This window comes from Aethalodelphis obliquidens, unplaced genomic scaffold (assembly GCF_003676395.1).
Source record: "Aethalodelphis obliquidens isolate GAN/ISIS:26980383/991018 unplaced genomic scaffold, ASM367639v1 scaffold105, whole genome shotgun sequence".
Lineage (NCBI taxonomy): Eukaryota > Metazoa > Chordata > Mammalia > Artiodactyla > Delphinidae > Aethalodelphis > Aethalodelphis obliquidens.
In genome coordinates, this window is record NW_020838049.1 from 2423268 (window position 1) to 2437509 (window position 14242).

Below are 14242 nucleotides of genomic sequence, written 5' to 3' on the forward strand. Positions count from 1 at the left end.
TTAATACTTATTAAGCAAAAAAAGCAGAATATGAAGTTTTACTTATACCTTGCTTAAAACTGTTAAGTAAAAGTATATTGAGGTTGAAAGGAATTACACAAAAATGAAAATTATATTCAGACATTATGATTATTATTTTCAAAACTTTTTATGCTGATATATTATTCTCTTAGTAAAAAAATAAAAAACTGGAGTGAAGGACAAGTGTTATTTTTGAGTATCTGAGAATTCCACATGTAATTTCCTGTTTGGTGGGCAGATGATCCCACCTAGTGCAAAACTGTGATTAGAGCTATATTTTCTTCAGTTTTACATCATCATAATTCTTTCATCCTCCATTTCCCTTGGTGGAATTTCCCTTCATCTCTGTCAACACTAGGCCAGTCTCTAGGCTACACTCTTTGCCTGTATCTCTTTCTTTTCCAGACCCCACTTTTTTCACTTGATATTCATTTCTGAGAAAAAGCAAATTCAGCCTAAAAGTATTAATAAGTATCTTAATGCTGTTTCAGTCAGCATTTGTAGTTCAGCAGCAGAGTGACTGATTTTGGGTCTTTGAGCTGTTCCAGCAGGCCGTGCTGAGGGTACCAGAGAATGATCTGGCACTGATAGGGCAAGTTCTCAGTGGTCAGAGTGCATCAAGTTCAGAGTGCATCCAGGCTTATGGAGCCCTGATTTGTGAACCTCATTGCTGGTGTTGAAGGATTCCTGCCTTCTCAACGAAGTGCATAGCTTTCACTTAGAGTATTTCCCGGGACAACATTCAGGGTGATAAATTAATTACCAGACTTTTTTCTGGTGGGCTTGAAATCAGAAATGTAATTAGGATGTTTTTCTATTTAAGTTAGGTTAAATCCTTTTTGGGTTACCCCTTTACATTTTTCTTGTCTCCTCAGCTATAACTAGAATAGTTGAAAAAAAAAAAAAGAGGTTATTTCCCTGTTTTATGGGGCCATGAATTCTGTGAGGAGCTATAACTCAGATGGCACCTTGCAGAAAGGAGGGGAAGCAAATAATTACATAAAATTAGCATGTATTCTCTTACCCCTCATCCCCAACTTTTCCTCTCTCACTCGGGCAAAGCAGACAGGATTGGCACTGGATATGCTTCATCTGTAAGTCCTTCTGCATGGCTGCTTTTCTCTAGCAATCCTATTCTCTTCTGACTTTCCTAGTGTTTAAAGTTCTCAGTTACATAGATCTAGGCTGTATTGAGTGTTTCATTTTAACTAGCTTTTAGGTCTGTGGTCCATTTTCAGTTAATTGTTTTACATAGTTCACTGTAGGGGTTAAGGTTTTTTTTTTTTCTCTTCCCATCTTAGCGTTTTATTTCACCGTCATTTAAAAAAGTATTTTCTCTGGGCTGTGAACCTGAGGTTGACTGTTTCTTTTTTTTTTTTTTTTTTTACATCTTTATTGGAGTATAATTGCTTTACAATGGTGTGTTAGTTTCTGCTTTATAACAAAGTGAATCAGTTATACATATATATATGTTCCCATATCTCTTCCCTCTTGCGTCTCCCACCCTCCCTATCCCACCCCTCTAAGTGGTCACAAAGCACCGAGCTGATCTCCCTGTGCTATGCGGCTGCTTTCCAATAGCTGTCTGTTTTACGTTTGGTAGTGTATATATGACCATGCCACTCTCTCACTTTGTCACAGCTTACCCTTCCCCCTCCCCATATCCTCAAGTCCATCCTCTAGTAGGTCTGTGTCTGTATTCCTGTCTTACCCTTAGGTTCTTCATGACATTTTTTTTCTTAGATTCCATATATATGTGTTAGCATATGATATTTGTCTTTCTCTTTCTGACTTACCTCACTCTGTATAACAGACTCTAGGTCCATCCACCTCACTACAGATAACTCAATTTTGTTTCTTTTTATGGCTAAGTAATATTCCATTGTATATATGTGCCACATCTTCTTTATCCATTCGTCCGATGATGGACACTTAGGTTGCTTCCATCTCCTGGCTATTGTAAATAGAGCTGCAGTGAACATTTTGGTACATGACTCTTTTTGAAAGATGGTTTTCTCAGGGTATATGCCCAGTAGTGGGATTGCTGGGTCATATGGTAGTTCTATTTGTAGTTTTTTAAGGAACCTCCAAACTGTTCTCCATAATGGCTGTACCAATTCACATTCCCACCAGCAGTGCAAGAGGGTTCCCTTTTCTCCACACCCTCTCCAGCATTTATTGTTTGTAGATTTTTTGATGATGGCCATTTTGACTGGTGTGAGATGATATCTCATTGTAGTTTTGATTTGCATTTCTCTAATGATTAATGATGTTGAGCATTCTTTCATGTGTTTGTTGGCAATCTGTATATCTTCTTTGGAGAAATGTCTATTTAGGTCTTTGCCCATTTTTGGATTGGGTTGTTTGTTTTTTTGTTATTGAGCTGCATGAGCTGCTTGCAAATTTTGGAGATTAATCCTTTGTCAGTTGCTTCGTTTGCAAATATTTTCTCCCATTCTGAGGGTTGTCTTTTGGTCTTGTTTATGGTTTCCTTTGCTGTGCAAAAGCTTTGAAGTTTCATTAGGTCCCATTTGTTTATTTTTGTTTTTACTTCCATTTCTCTAGGAGGTGGGTCAAAAAGGATCTTGCTGTGATTTATGTCATAGAGTGTTCTGCCTATGTTTTCCTCTAAGAGTTTGATAGTTTCTGGCCTTACATTTAGGTCTTTAATCCATTTTGAGCTTATTTTGTGTATGGTGTTAGGGAGTGTTCTAATCTCATACTATTACATGTACCTGTCCAGTTTTCCCAGCACCACTTGAAGAGGCTGTCCTTTCTCCACTGTACATTCCTGCCTCCTTTATCAAAGATAAGGTGACCATATGTGTGTGGGTTTATCTCTGGGCTTTCTATCCTGTTCCATTGATCTATCTTTCTGTTTTTGTGCCAGTCCCATACTGTCTTGATTACTGTAGCTTTGTAGTGTAGTCTGAAGTCAGGGAGCCTGATTCCTCCAGCTCCGTTTTTCATTCTCAAGATTGCTTTGGCTATTCAGGGTCTTTTGTGTTTCCATACAAACTGAAATTTTTTGTTCTAGTTCTGTGAAAAATGCCAATGGTAGTTTGATAAGGATTGCATTGAATCTGTAGATTGCTTTGGGTAGTACAGTCATTTTCACAATGTTGATTCTTCTAATCCAAGAACATGATATATCTCTCCATCTATTTGTATCATCTTTAATTTCTTTCATCAGTGTCTTATAATTTTCTGCATACAGGTCTTTTGTCTCCTTAGGTAGGTTTATTCCTAGATATTTTATTCTTTTTGTTGCAATGGTAAATGGGAGTGTTTTCTTAATTTCACTTTCAGATTTTTCATCATTAGTGTATAGGAATGCAAGAGATTTCTGTGCATTAATTTTGTATACTGCTACTTTACTGCTACAAATTCATTGATTATTTCTAGTAGTTTTCTGGTAGCATCTTCAGGATTCTCTATTATAGTATCATGTCATCTGCCTACAGTGACAGCTTTATTTCTTCTTTTCCGATTTGGATTCCTTTTATTTCCTTTTCTTCTCTGATTGCTGTGGCTAAAACTTCCAAAACTATGTTGAATAAGAGTGGTGAGAGTGGGCAACCTTGTCTTCTTCCTGATCTTAGTGGGAATTTTTTCAGTTTTTCACCATTGAGGATGATGTTGGCTGTGGGTTTGTCATATATGGCCTTTATTATGAGGAGGAAAGTTCCCTCTATGCCTACTTTCTGCAGGGTTTTTATCATAAATGGGTGTTGAATTTTGTTGAAAGCTTTCTCTGCATCTATTGAGATGATCATATGGTTTTTCTCCTTCAATTTGTTAATATGGTGTATCACATTGATTGATTTGTGTATATTGAAGAATCCTTGCTTTCCTGAAATAAGCCCCACTTGATCGTGGTGTATGATCCTTTTAATGTGCTGTTGGATTCTGTTTGCTAGTATTTTGTTGAGCATTTTTGCATCTATGTTCATCAGTGATATTGGCCTGTAGTTTTCTTTCTTTGTGACATCTTTGTCTGGTTTTGGAATCAGGGTGATGGTGGCCTTGTAGAATGAGTTTGGGAGTGTTCCTCCCTCTGCTATATTTTGGAAGAGTTTTAGAAGGATAGGTGTTAGCTCTTCTCTAAATATTTGATAGAATTAGCCTGTGAAGCCATCTGGTCCTGGGCTTTTGTTTGTTGGAAGATTTTTAATCACAGTTTCAATTTCATTACTTGTGATTGGTCTGTTCATATTTTCTATTTCTTCGTGATTCAGTCTTGGCAGGTTGTGCTTTTCTAAGAATTTGTCCATTTCTTCCAGGTTGTCCATTTTATTGGCATAGAGTTGCTTGTAGTAATCTCTCATGATTCTTTGTATTTCTGCAGTGTCAGTTGTTACTTCTCCTTTTTCATTTCTAATTCTATTGATTTGAGTCTTCTCCCTTTTTTTCTTGATGAGTCTGGCTAATGGTTTATCAATTTTGTTTATCTTCTCAAAGAACCAGCTTTTAGTTTTATTGATCTTTGCTATTGTTTCCTTCATTTCTGCTTCATTTATTTTTGATCTGATCATTATGATTTCCTTCCCTCTGCTAACTTTGGGGTTTTTTTGTTCTTCTTTCTCTGATTGCTTTAGGTGCAAGGTTAGGTTGTTTATTCGAGATGTTTTCTGTTTCTTAAGGTAGGATTGTATTGCTATAAACTTCCCTCTTAGAACTGCTTTTGCTGCATCCCATAGGTTTTGGGTCATCGTGTCTCCATTGTCATTTGTTTCTAGGTATTTTTTAATTTCCTCCTTGATTTCTTCAGTGATCACTTCGTTATTAAGTAGTGTATTGTTTAGCCTCCATGTGTTTGTAATTTTTACAGATCTTTTCCTGTAATTGATATCTAGTCTCATAGCATTGTGGTCAGAAAAGATACCTGATACAATTTCAATTTTCTTAAATTTACCAAGGCTTGATTTGTGATCCAGGATATGATCTATCCTGGAGAATGTTCCATGAGCACTTGAGAAAAATGTGTATTCTGTGATTTTGGATGGAATGTCCTATAAATATCAATTAAGTCCATCTTGTTTAATGTATCATTTAAAGCTTGTGTTTCCTTATTTATTTTCATTTTGGATGATATGTCCATTGGTGAAAGTGGGGTGTTGAAGTCCCCTACTATGAATGTGTTACTGTCGATTTCCCCTTTAATGGCTGTTAGTATTTGCCTTATGTATTAAGGTGCTCCTATGTTGGGTGCATAAATATTTGCAATTGTTATTTCTTCTTGGATTGATCCCTTGATCATTATGTAGTGTCCTTCTTTTTCTCTTGTAATAGTCTTTGCTTTAAAGTCTATTTTGTCTGATATGAGAGTTGCTGCTCCAGCTTTCTTTTGATTTCCATTTGCATGGAATATCTTTTTCCATCCCCTCACTTTCAGTCTGTATGTGCCCCTAGGTCTGAAGTGGGTCTCTTGTAGACAGCATATATATGGGTCTTGGTTTTGTATCCATTCAGCCAGTCTGCGTCTTTTGGTGGGAGTATTTAGTCCATTTACATTTAAGGTAATTATCAACATCAATATGTATGTTCCTATTCCCATTTTCTTAATTGTTTTGGGTTTTTTATTGTAGGTCTTTTCTTTTTCTTGTGTTTCTTGCCTAGAGAAGTTCCTTTAGCATTTGTTGTAAAGCTGGTTTGGTGGTGCTGAACTCTCTCAGCTTTTGCTTGTCTGTAAAGGTTTTAATTTCTCCATCAAATCTGAATGAGATCCTTGTTGGGTAGAGTAATCTTGGTTGTAGGTTTTTCTCCTTCATCACTTTGAATATATCCTGCCACTCCCTTCTGGCTTGCAGAGTTTCTGCTGAAAGATCAGCTGTTAACCTTATGGGGATTCCCTTGTGTGTTATTTGTTGTTTTTCCCTTGCTGCTTTTAATATGTTTTCTTTGTATTTAATTTTTGACAGTTTGATTAATATGTGTCTTGGCGTGTTTCTCCTTGGATTTATCCTGTATGGGACTCTCTGTGCCTCCTGGACTTGATTAACTATTTCCTTTCCCATATTAGGGAAGTTTTCAGCTATAATCTCTTCAAATATTTTCTCAGTCCCTTTCTTTTTCTCTTCTTCTTCTGGGACCCCTATAATTTGAATGTTGGTGCGTGTAATGTTGTCCCAGAGGTCTCTGAGACTGTCCTCAGTTCTTTTCATTCTTTTTTCTTTATTCTGCTCTGCAGTAGTTATTTCCACTATTTTATCTTCCAGGTCACTTATCCGTTCTTCTGCCTCAGTTATTCTGCTATTGATCCCTTCTAGAGTATTTTTAATTTCATTTATTGTGTTGTTCATTGTTGCTTGTTTCCTCTTTAGTTCTTCTAGGTCTTTGTTAAATGTTTCTTGCATTTTCTCTCTTCTATTTACAAGATTTTGGATCATCTTTACTATCATTACTCTGAATTCTTTTTCAGGTAGACTGCCTTTTTCCTCTTCATTTGTTAGGTCTGGTGGGTTTTTACCTTGTTCCTTCATCTGCTGTGTGTTTTTCTGTCTTCTCCTTTTGCTTATCTTACTGTGTTTGGGGTCTCCTTTTTGCAGCCTGCAGGTTCATAGTTCCTGTTGTTTTTGGTGTCTGTCCCCAGTGGCTAAAGTTGGTTCAGGGGTTGTGTAGGCTTCCTGGTGGAGGGGACTAGTGTCTGTGTTCTGGTGGATGAGGCTGGATCTTGTCTTTCTGGTGGGCAGGTCCATGTCTGGTGGTGTGTTTTGGGGTGTCTGTGGCCTTATTATGGTTTTAGGCAGCCTCTCTGCTAATAGGTGGGGTTGTCTTCCTGTTTTGCTAGATGTTTGGCATAGGGTGTCCAGCACTGTAGCTTGCTGGTCGATGAGTGAAGCTGGGTGTTGGTGTTGAGATGGAGATCTCTGGGAGATTTTGCCGTTTGATATTACGTGGAGCTGGGAGGTCTCTTGTGGATCAGTGTCCTGAAGTTGGCTCTCGCACCTCAGAGGCACAGCAGTGACTCCTGGCTGCAGCACCAAGAGCCTTTCATCCACATGGCCGGCCCGCTGTCCCCATGACTGTTGCGGCTTTGGCCACTGGGGCCCCTCCAGAGCCTGTAGCCTCAGTGAGGCCGCCCTCCCCTCTCACTCCGGGGCAGTTCCGTGACGGCGGAGGGAAGAGACCCCGAGCTGGGAGTTCCAGCTCTGCGGAAACCGACTGTTTCTTTTCTTTAAGTAATTTAACAAAGATGTCTGTCTGGTGTCTTCTGGCTTGTGTTAATTCTAACTAACAGCAGATTAGACAGTGCAGAAGAAAAGATCGGGGACTTCCCTGGTGGTCCAGTGGTTAAGACTCCACACTCTCAATGCAGGGAGCCTGGGTTTGATCCCTGGTCAGGGAACTAGGTCCTACATCGTACAACTAAAGATTCCGTGTGCCACAACTAAAGTCCTGCATGCTGCAACTAAAAGATCCCACATGCTGCAACGAAGATCCCGTGTGCCACAGCTAAGATGCAGCACATCCAAATAAATAAATAAATAAATATTTTAAAAAGTAAAGATAATACACTTGAAGACAAAGTAATAGAAACTATCCAAAATCAAACACAGAGAGAAAGAAAAGACAAAACAAAAAACAACCCAGAGCATCAGTGACCTGAGGAACAATATTGAGCTGTCTAATGTACATCTAATTCGAGTCCCATGGCTACTGGAAATGGAAGTCCTCCTCCCCCCGAAACGCCCAACTTTTAAAATTAATTAATTAATTAATTATGGCTGCAATGGTCTTTTCTAGTTGTGGCGTGTGGGCTCTCTAGTTGCATTATACAGGCTGTAGAGCACATGGGCTCAGTAGTTGTGGCACATGGGCTTAGTTGCGGTATGTGGGATCTTAGTTCCCCAACCAGGGATCAAACCTGGAGTGTGGAGTCTTAACCACTGGACTTCCAGGGAAGTCCCCCAACTTGTTTTCATTTTTATGTTAATATAATGTTAGTTCTTGTTTTTTGGCTTCTGAATTGAAAGGTAAGAGACAAACTTAGCTGCTGAGACTTGGAAGAGAGCTAGAATTCTGGTTAACTAGAATCGTGTGAAAGATGGCCACTCAGTGTTAAAGCCTCCAGGAGGATGAACTTAAAGTAGACCCAGTCTGCTGCACTGATTCTACATAGAACTTTGTGAGGCAAGGGGGCACTTGAGCCATCACTCTTCTTAGATGGATTCACAGACATTTCCTTGGGAGGCTTAGCGCAAGCATCACAAGTTTGCTGTTCCCATCTCCTGAGTCTGTACCAAACATCCCTAGTTACTTTTAGAATTCTTTCCGGCCGTGTGTTCCAGTAAGCCACACTAGCTGATTCTTGAGGTGAAGTCAGTTTTTCTTCCCTGTTTATCGACTCACAGGTCATGAAAACAGGATTATTATAGATTACTGAACCAAAGTTTGACCCATCCCTGTATTTGAGGGTATCTTAGCTTCTACAGGACAACTCTGGAAACTCAAAAAATGGCTAGCTTTCTCACTGTTTTTAATTTGTGCAGTTCTGTACTCTAGTTTTCTTAAGTCTAACAGGTTTTTAGAATTGTTCATGATTGACTTTTTGACATTATTTCTTTTTCTGATTTTATGTGTTTCTAGTGAGAAATAGATTTAGCTTACTAGTTCAAAGTTATGTAGCTGTCAGAATTTTAGGGCTTAACATTTTATTCATCTCTGAATTTTTGTTAATCTATGCTTTATAGGTAGAACCTTAGCAAGTTAGTACATTGCTCATTTGAAATTATAAAAAAATAGTTTAAAACTCATGACTTAGTAGAATGGTTTCTTTTTCTATTATTATGTTTTATCTTTGCAGCTAGGAAAAGCAGATACCCTTTCTCACAAGTTCAGAAGGAAATCAAAAGTCAAGGAAACCAAAAGCGGGCAAACAACCACTGCTCAAAATATGACCTGTTCTTCCTTTAGTTCTTCATCAAATGTGACTTATGAAGAAGACTATTATTTGGATCATTTGCAGGATAGAGGAGACAAAGAAGTAAAGAAATTTTCTCTTAATTCAGAACTTTTAGATTCTGAGTCACTCACAGAACTGCCCTTGGTTGAGAAAATCTCAAATTGCAGGCTGTCTACACCCTCTTTGTTTGCTGATAACAACATGGAAGTTTTTCACCCTCCTCAGTCCACTGCAGCCTCAGTTGCCAATGAAATCTCTTTAGCTGTTTCTTTGTTGGAAGAAACTACTGAACACATGCATTCAGATCTTATCGAGGTCTGTAATAATGAAACCATATCAGTGTCTTCTTACAAAATTTGGAAAGATGAGTGTTTGTTGATGGTCTGGTCAGTTTTTAATAAGAGTGCTTCAGAACTGAAAAGTGCTAACTTAGAAATTGCTCCTGCAGAAAATTTCAAGGTAAGACAATGAATTACTTAATGTTTCTTAGTGTAAGAAACATTAGTGTTTCTGCTGTTGACTCATCTGATGGCTTGTAAATTTCTCCCACACCCTTCTTTCCTCTTTAGCAAAAACAGTGAAAGGTGTGACAGATTGTTTTATTATTTTAAGTAGGAAAAATTTATTCAAAAGAGACAAGGAAACATAATAAAGATGTATTGGGGAAGACTGAGAAAACTGACCCAATTTATTCTATGAGCTAGAATATATTGAATGGGATACTACCTGGGCCTGACCTGGGCAGAAGTTCCTGACTGTAGATGTGCATTAGAATCACCTGTGGAACTTAAAAACACAAAACAAAACCCAATTCAGTTGTCTGAGCTTTACCACCAGAGCTTGAGTAAGGGTGGAGAATGAGAGGGAAAGATTTTTTTTTTTTTTGAACTCTTCTAGCTTTAAAAATTTGGTGCTAGGGACTTCCCTGGTGGTCAAGTGGTAAAGAATCCACCTTCCAATGTAGGGACACAGGTTCGATCCCTGGTCAGGGAACTAAGATCCCACATGCCCCAGGGCAACTAAACCTGCGCACCACAACTACTGAGCTCATGTGCCTCAACAAGAGCCCGCATGCAGCGAACTATAGAGCCCACACGCCCTGGAGCCTGTGCACCATAGCTAGAGAGAAGCCCACGCACCACAGCGAAGAGCCTGCGTGCCGCAGTGAAAGATCCCGCATGCCTTAACGATCCCACATACCTCAATGAAGATCCTGCATGCCACAGCTAAGACCTGATGCAGCCAAAAAAAAAATAAATTAATTAAAAAAAAAAACTGGTACTAGCTAGTATTGAGAGACACATGACTAGAGTTTAATCTGTTTTTTGTTGTTGTTAAACCATACAGACATTTTCATTGTAATACCATTTGTTACATAATTCATTGTAATACCATTTGATACATAATTCTGACCTATGTATTATTATTTCTTAATTGTCTGTGCTAGTGAATTTTTCTCAGGTGAAGTTGTCAGTTATCTTCATGGTGTGGCTTGTTATTAACATCTCACAATTGTATGCTTTTGTACCACTTCAATTAAATAGAAAATAGTTATTCATATGATAGCCTGTATTGATCCCTTCTTCAATACTTACATTACTTTTATTTACAGATCACTGAGCAACCTGGATGCTGCTTGCCTGTAATAGAAGCAGAAAGCACCAAAAACTTTCAATACAGTGTGCAGATGGAAAAACCTTTTACAGAAGGGAATCTTTCTGGTTTTATAAATTATCAAGTGATGGATACTCATTCTGTTCAGCTCGAATTTTCAGTAAACTTATCACTATTAGATTTCATTAGGTAAATATTTTTTAGAATATCAATTCAAGTTATTCCTTCATTCAGCAAATATTTATTAGGCCTCTTCTCTGGACAGAGCACTGTACTAGGTGCTAGGGAGTGTAACAACTCAAAACTACATATACCTCTGCGTTTAGGGAGTGTTCAGTCTAGGGAGGAGACATCGAACAATCACATAAATGCATGTATAATTGTGAATTGTGCTATGAACAGGAAGTAAATGATATGATGGGCCATTATAGTGTGGGACCTGATATAGGTTCGAGTTGGCTGGTGATCTTGCAGAACTTCCGAGAGAAAGTAATATTAAAGTAATGTTTAAACTGAAATAATTTCAAAGATTCTGCCTGACTTTTTAAAAAGCTTTTAAAGTTTTTTTCATTTGTGTTTCATTTATTTGATTAATTCTTTCGTAAAGTCTGTTCATTAAAGTTTTAGAGATCTGCAAGAAAATGGCTCAACAAAGTTACTAAACTTTTATTAGACATACAGTATTTAGTATTTTACTAGCATTGTGCAGTTACCCAAATAATTGAAAACAACCTTTTAACCTTTCTGCTCTTATTTAGTATTATGAATATATTATACTGTATTCAAACATTTTTAAAAATGAAGCCTGCCTGAACCAAGAATGCAGAATACCAATGAATATCTGTAAAAAATTTTTTTAACCTTCACACATCTACCTGTGTTAGACTACTGTAATTTTTGCCCATTCTTTAAAGTCTTTTAGTAAGAACATGTTTATAAATCTGTCAGAGTATTTATTTATACCTGTGGTGCTGAAAAGATAGAATCTAGCCTTCAAAAAACTTACATTGGGCTTCCCTGGTGGCGCAGTGGTTGAGAGTCCGCCTGCCAATGCAGGGGACACGGGTTCGTGCCCCGGTTCGGGAAGATCCCACATGCCGCGGAGCGGCTGGGCCCGTGAGCCATGGCCGCTGAGCCTGCACATCCGGTGCCTGTGCTCCGCAACGGGAGAGGTCACAGCACTGAGAGGCCCACGTACCGCAAAAAAAAAAAAAAAAAAAACTTACATTCTGTGACTATGAAGGTATGTCCCATGGTGAGCATTAGTAACCTGAAGAAGCACAATATGACACAGACGGTTCTTCTGTGCTTATTAATAAAATCCTCTGTATCTTAAAAAAATATTTTTCCTAATTATAAATTCAATACATAGTTATAAAGATTTAAATGCTATAGAAAAATATAAGTAGAATATAAAAATTTCCTGTAATTCCTCTCAGAGATACCCCATTGTTAACTATTTGATCTTCAATCACCTGAACCATTTAAAAAATACATTTATTAAGATCCTTTCTCTTGGTCCAGTTTGCTTAAGGTGCTAACTCTTTGTATTCTTACTCTTGTACATGACTTTGATAGAGTATCTCATCCCCAAATCTAAAGTATGCATGAAAGAAAAGTTTTATATTTGAATGATTAATGAAATTACTTGGTGAAATTTTACTGTAATGACTAATACTCAGAAAAAGAGAGAACTGGGTGATTTATTGAAAAGACATTTGTTCTTTAATAACATTTGCTTTCAGCATTTTCTTCAGGTTGGAGGATAATGGTAAGTATTCTAATCGTATTTGGTTTAAAAAACATAGATTTTGTGGGATTAGATTTACAGTGATTTTTTTTATTCCCATGAGTCATTTGAAATGTATTTGTCTGTTTAGAATCGTTTCATTCTTAATGGACATAAATCTAATTTTAAAAATTATTTTCAGGCCATTAAAAATCTCGACTGAAGACTTTGGTAAACTCTGGTTATCCTTCGCAAATGATGTGAAACAAAATGTGAAGATGTCAGAATCACAAGCTGCTCTGCCTTCTACCTTAAAGGCCCTGCAACAGGAACTAAGACTTCATGTTGTTGACATTATAGGTTTGTAGTGTTCTAAAAAGGCAATCTTGTGTTTATAGGGGCTTTCTTACAATCAGATAGCAAATCAACTCTTAGAAGTGTCAGATTTCTTAGAGCTGTATTTCATGTTATGAGTATCTTTCAGATAAGTGTGTTGTTCAGACTTTATTAAAGAATTTTTCTGTGTGGTAAAATATACATAATGAAATTTACCATTTTAACCATTTTTAAATGTACAGATTAGTGGCATTAAATACATTCATGTTGTGCAGCCATTGCCACCATCATTTCCAGAACTTTTTCCTCTTTCCTAACCAAAACTGTACCCATTAAACACTAACTCCCCATTGCCCCTCCCTCTCCAGCCCTTCGCAACCACCATTCTATTTTCTGTCTCTATGAATTTGACTACTCTAGTTACCTCATCTAAGCAGAATCATACAATATTTGTCCTTTTGTGACTGGCTTATTTCACTTATCATAATGTCTTCAAGGTTCATCTATATTATGTGTCAAAATTTCCTTCCTTTTTAAGCCTGAATATTGTTCCATTTTACGAATATACCACATTTGTTTATCCATTAATCTTTTGACGGACACTGGGGTTGCTTCCACCTTTTGGCTATTGTGAATAACGCTGCTTTGAACATGGGTGTACAAATAAATCTGTGTTTGAGTCCCTGCTTTCAGTTCTTTTGGTTAGATACCCAGAAGTAGAATTGCTGAGTCATATGGTAATTCTATATTTAATTTTTGGAGAAACTGTTGTGTTGTTTTCCACAGCAACTGCACCATTTACATTCAGCAATGCACAGGGGTTGCAGTTACTTCACATCCTCACCAACATTCATTTATTTATTTTGATAATCACCATCTTAATGGGTATGAACTAGTATCTCACTTTAGTTTTGATTTGCATTTCCTTAATGATCAGTGATGTTGAATATCTTTTCATGTGCTTATTGGCCATTTGTATATCTTCTTTGTAGAAATGTCTGTTGAAGTCTTTTTGTATTAAAGAATTTCTCACTTTGTTTTGCTGTAGGCAATGAAGGGCTGTTGGCCTGTCAGCTGCTCCCATCCATCCCCTGCTTGCTGCATTTCCGAGTTCATGGTGACATGTTAGCCCTGTGGTTCAGATCCTCCTGCTCTACTCTTCCTGATTATTTACTGTATCAGTGTCAAAAGGTGATGGAAGGATCCTAGCAGAAGCTCTGCTTATATTTTACTCCCTCAAAATAAATTGTTTACATAGATAAACTTATTTACCAAAGTAAAAAGGACTCATGGTACTTCTAATGAAAATGGGGATTATTATAAGTGTGGTTTTATGTGTTTTCTTTATGATTCCTGATCAAGAAAGATCCCCAAGAAACTGTACCCCTAACCTTTTACTCAGGATTGTACAGTATGTTTGGGTCCTAAAACAGTGACCTAAGCTAATGTTATAAACTGCTAATGATTTATATATCACTTAGTGTAGAGGGACTGAAAATATTTATTTTGTTATAAATAATTTTATAGCAGATTTACTCTAGTGCTGCCTGATGTATAGTAAATCCAAGTCTCAGTCCTCTGCATTAGTGGAGGGGAGACATGGACTTAATAATCCCAAATCGAATTCAGATTTGGCT

At 37.5% G+C, this 14242-nt stretch overlaps 1 protein-coding gene across 8 annotated transcripts in view; it reads left to right on the forward strand.

The window, feature by feature from the left end:
- Window positions 1-13888, forward strand: part of AP4E1 (adaptor related protein complex 4 subunit epsilon 1) — a 68298-nt gene extending 54410 nt beyond the window's left edge. For 6 of the 8 annotated variants that reach the window (XM_027096679.1, XM_027096683.1, XM_027096681.1 and 3 more), the window contains 4 exons: window positions 8828-9385; window positions 10539-10729; window positions 12472-12629; window positions 13654-13888. In XM_027096679.1, the coding sequence (XP_026952480.1) occupies window positions 8828-9385; window positions 10539-10729; window positions 12472-12629; window positions 13654-13814 (1068 nt within the window). In that variant the 3' untranslated portion in view covers window positions 13815-13888. The remainder of the gene's footprint in view (window positions 1-8827; window positions 9386-10538; window positions 10730-12471; window positions 12630-13653) is intronic. The other 2 variants (XR_003430741.1, XM_027096686.1) reach the window with 2 other exon arrangements.
- The last annotated feature ends 354 nt before the right edge of the window (window positions 13889-14242 follow it).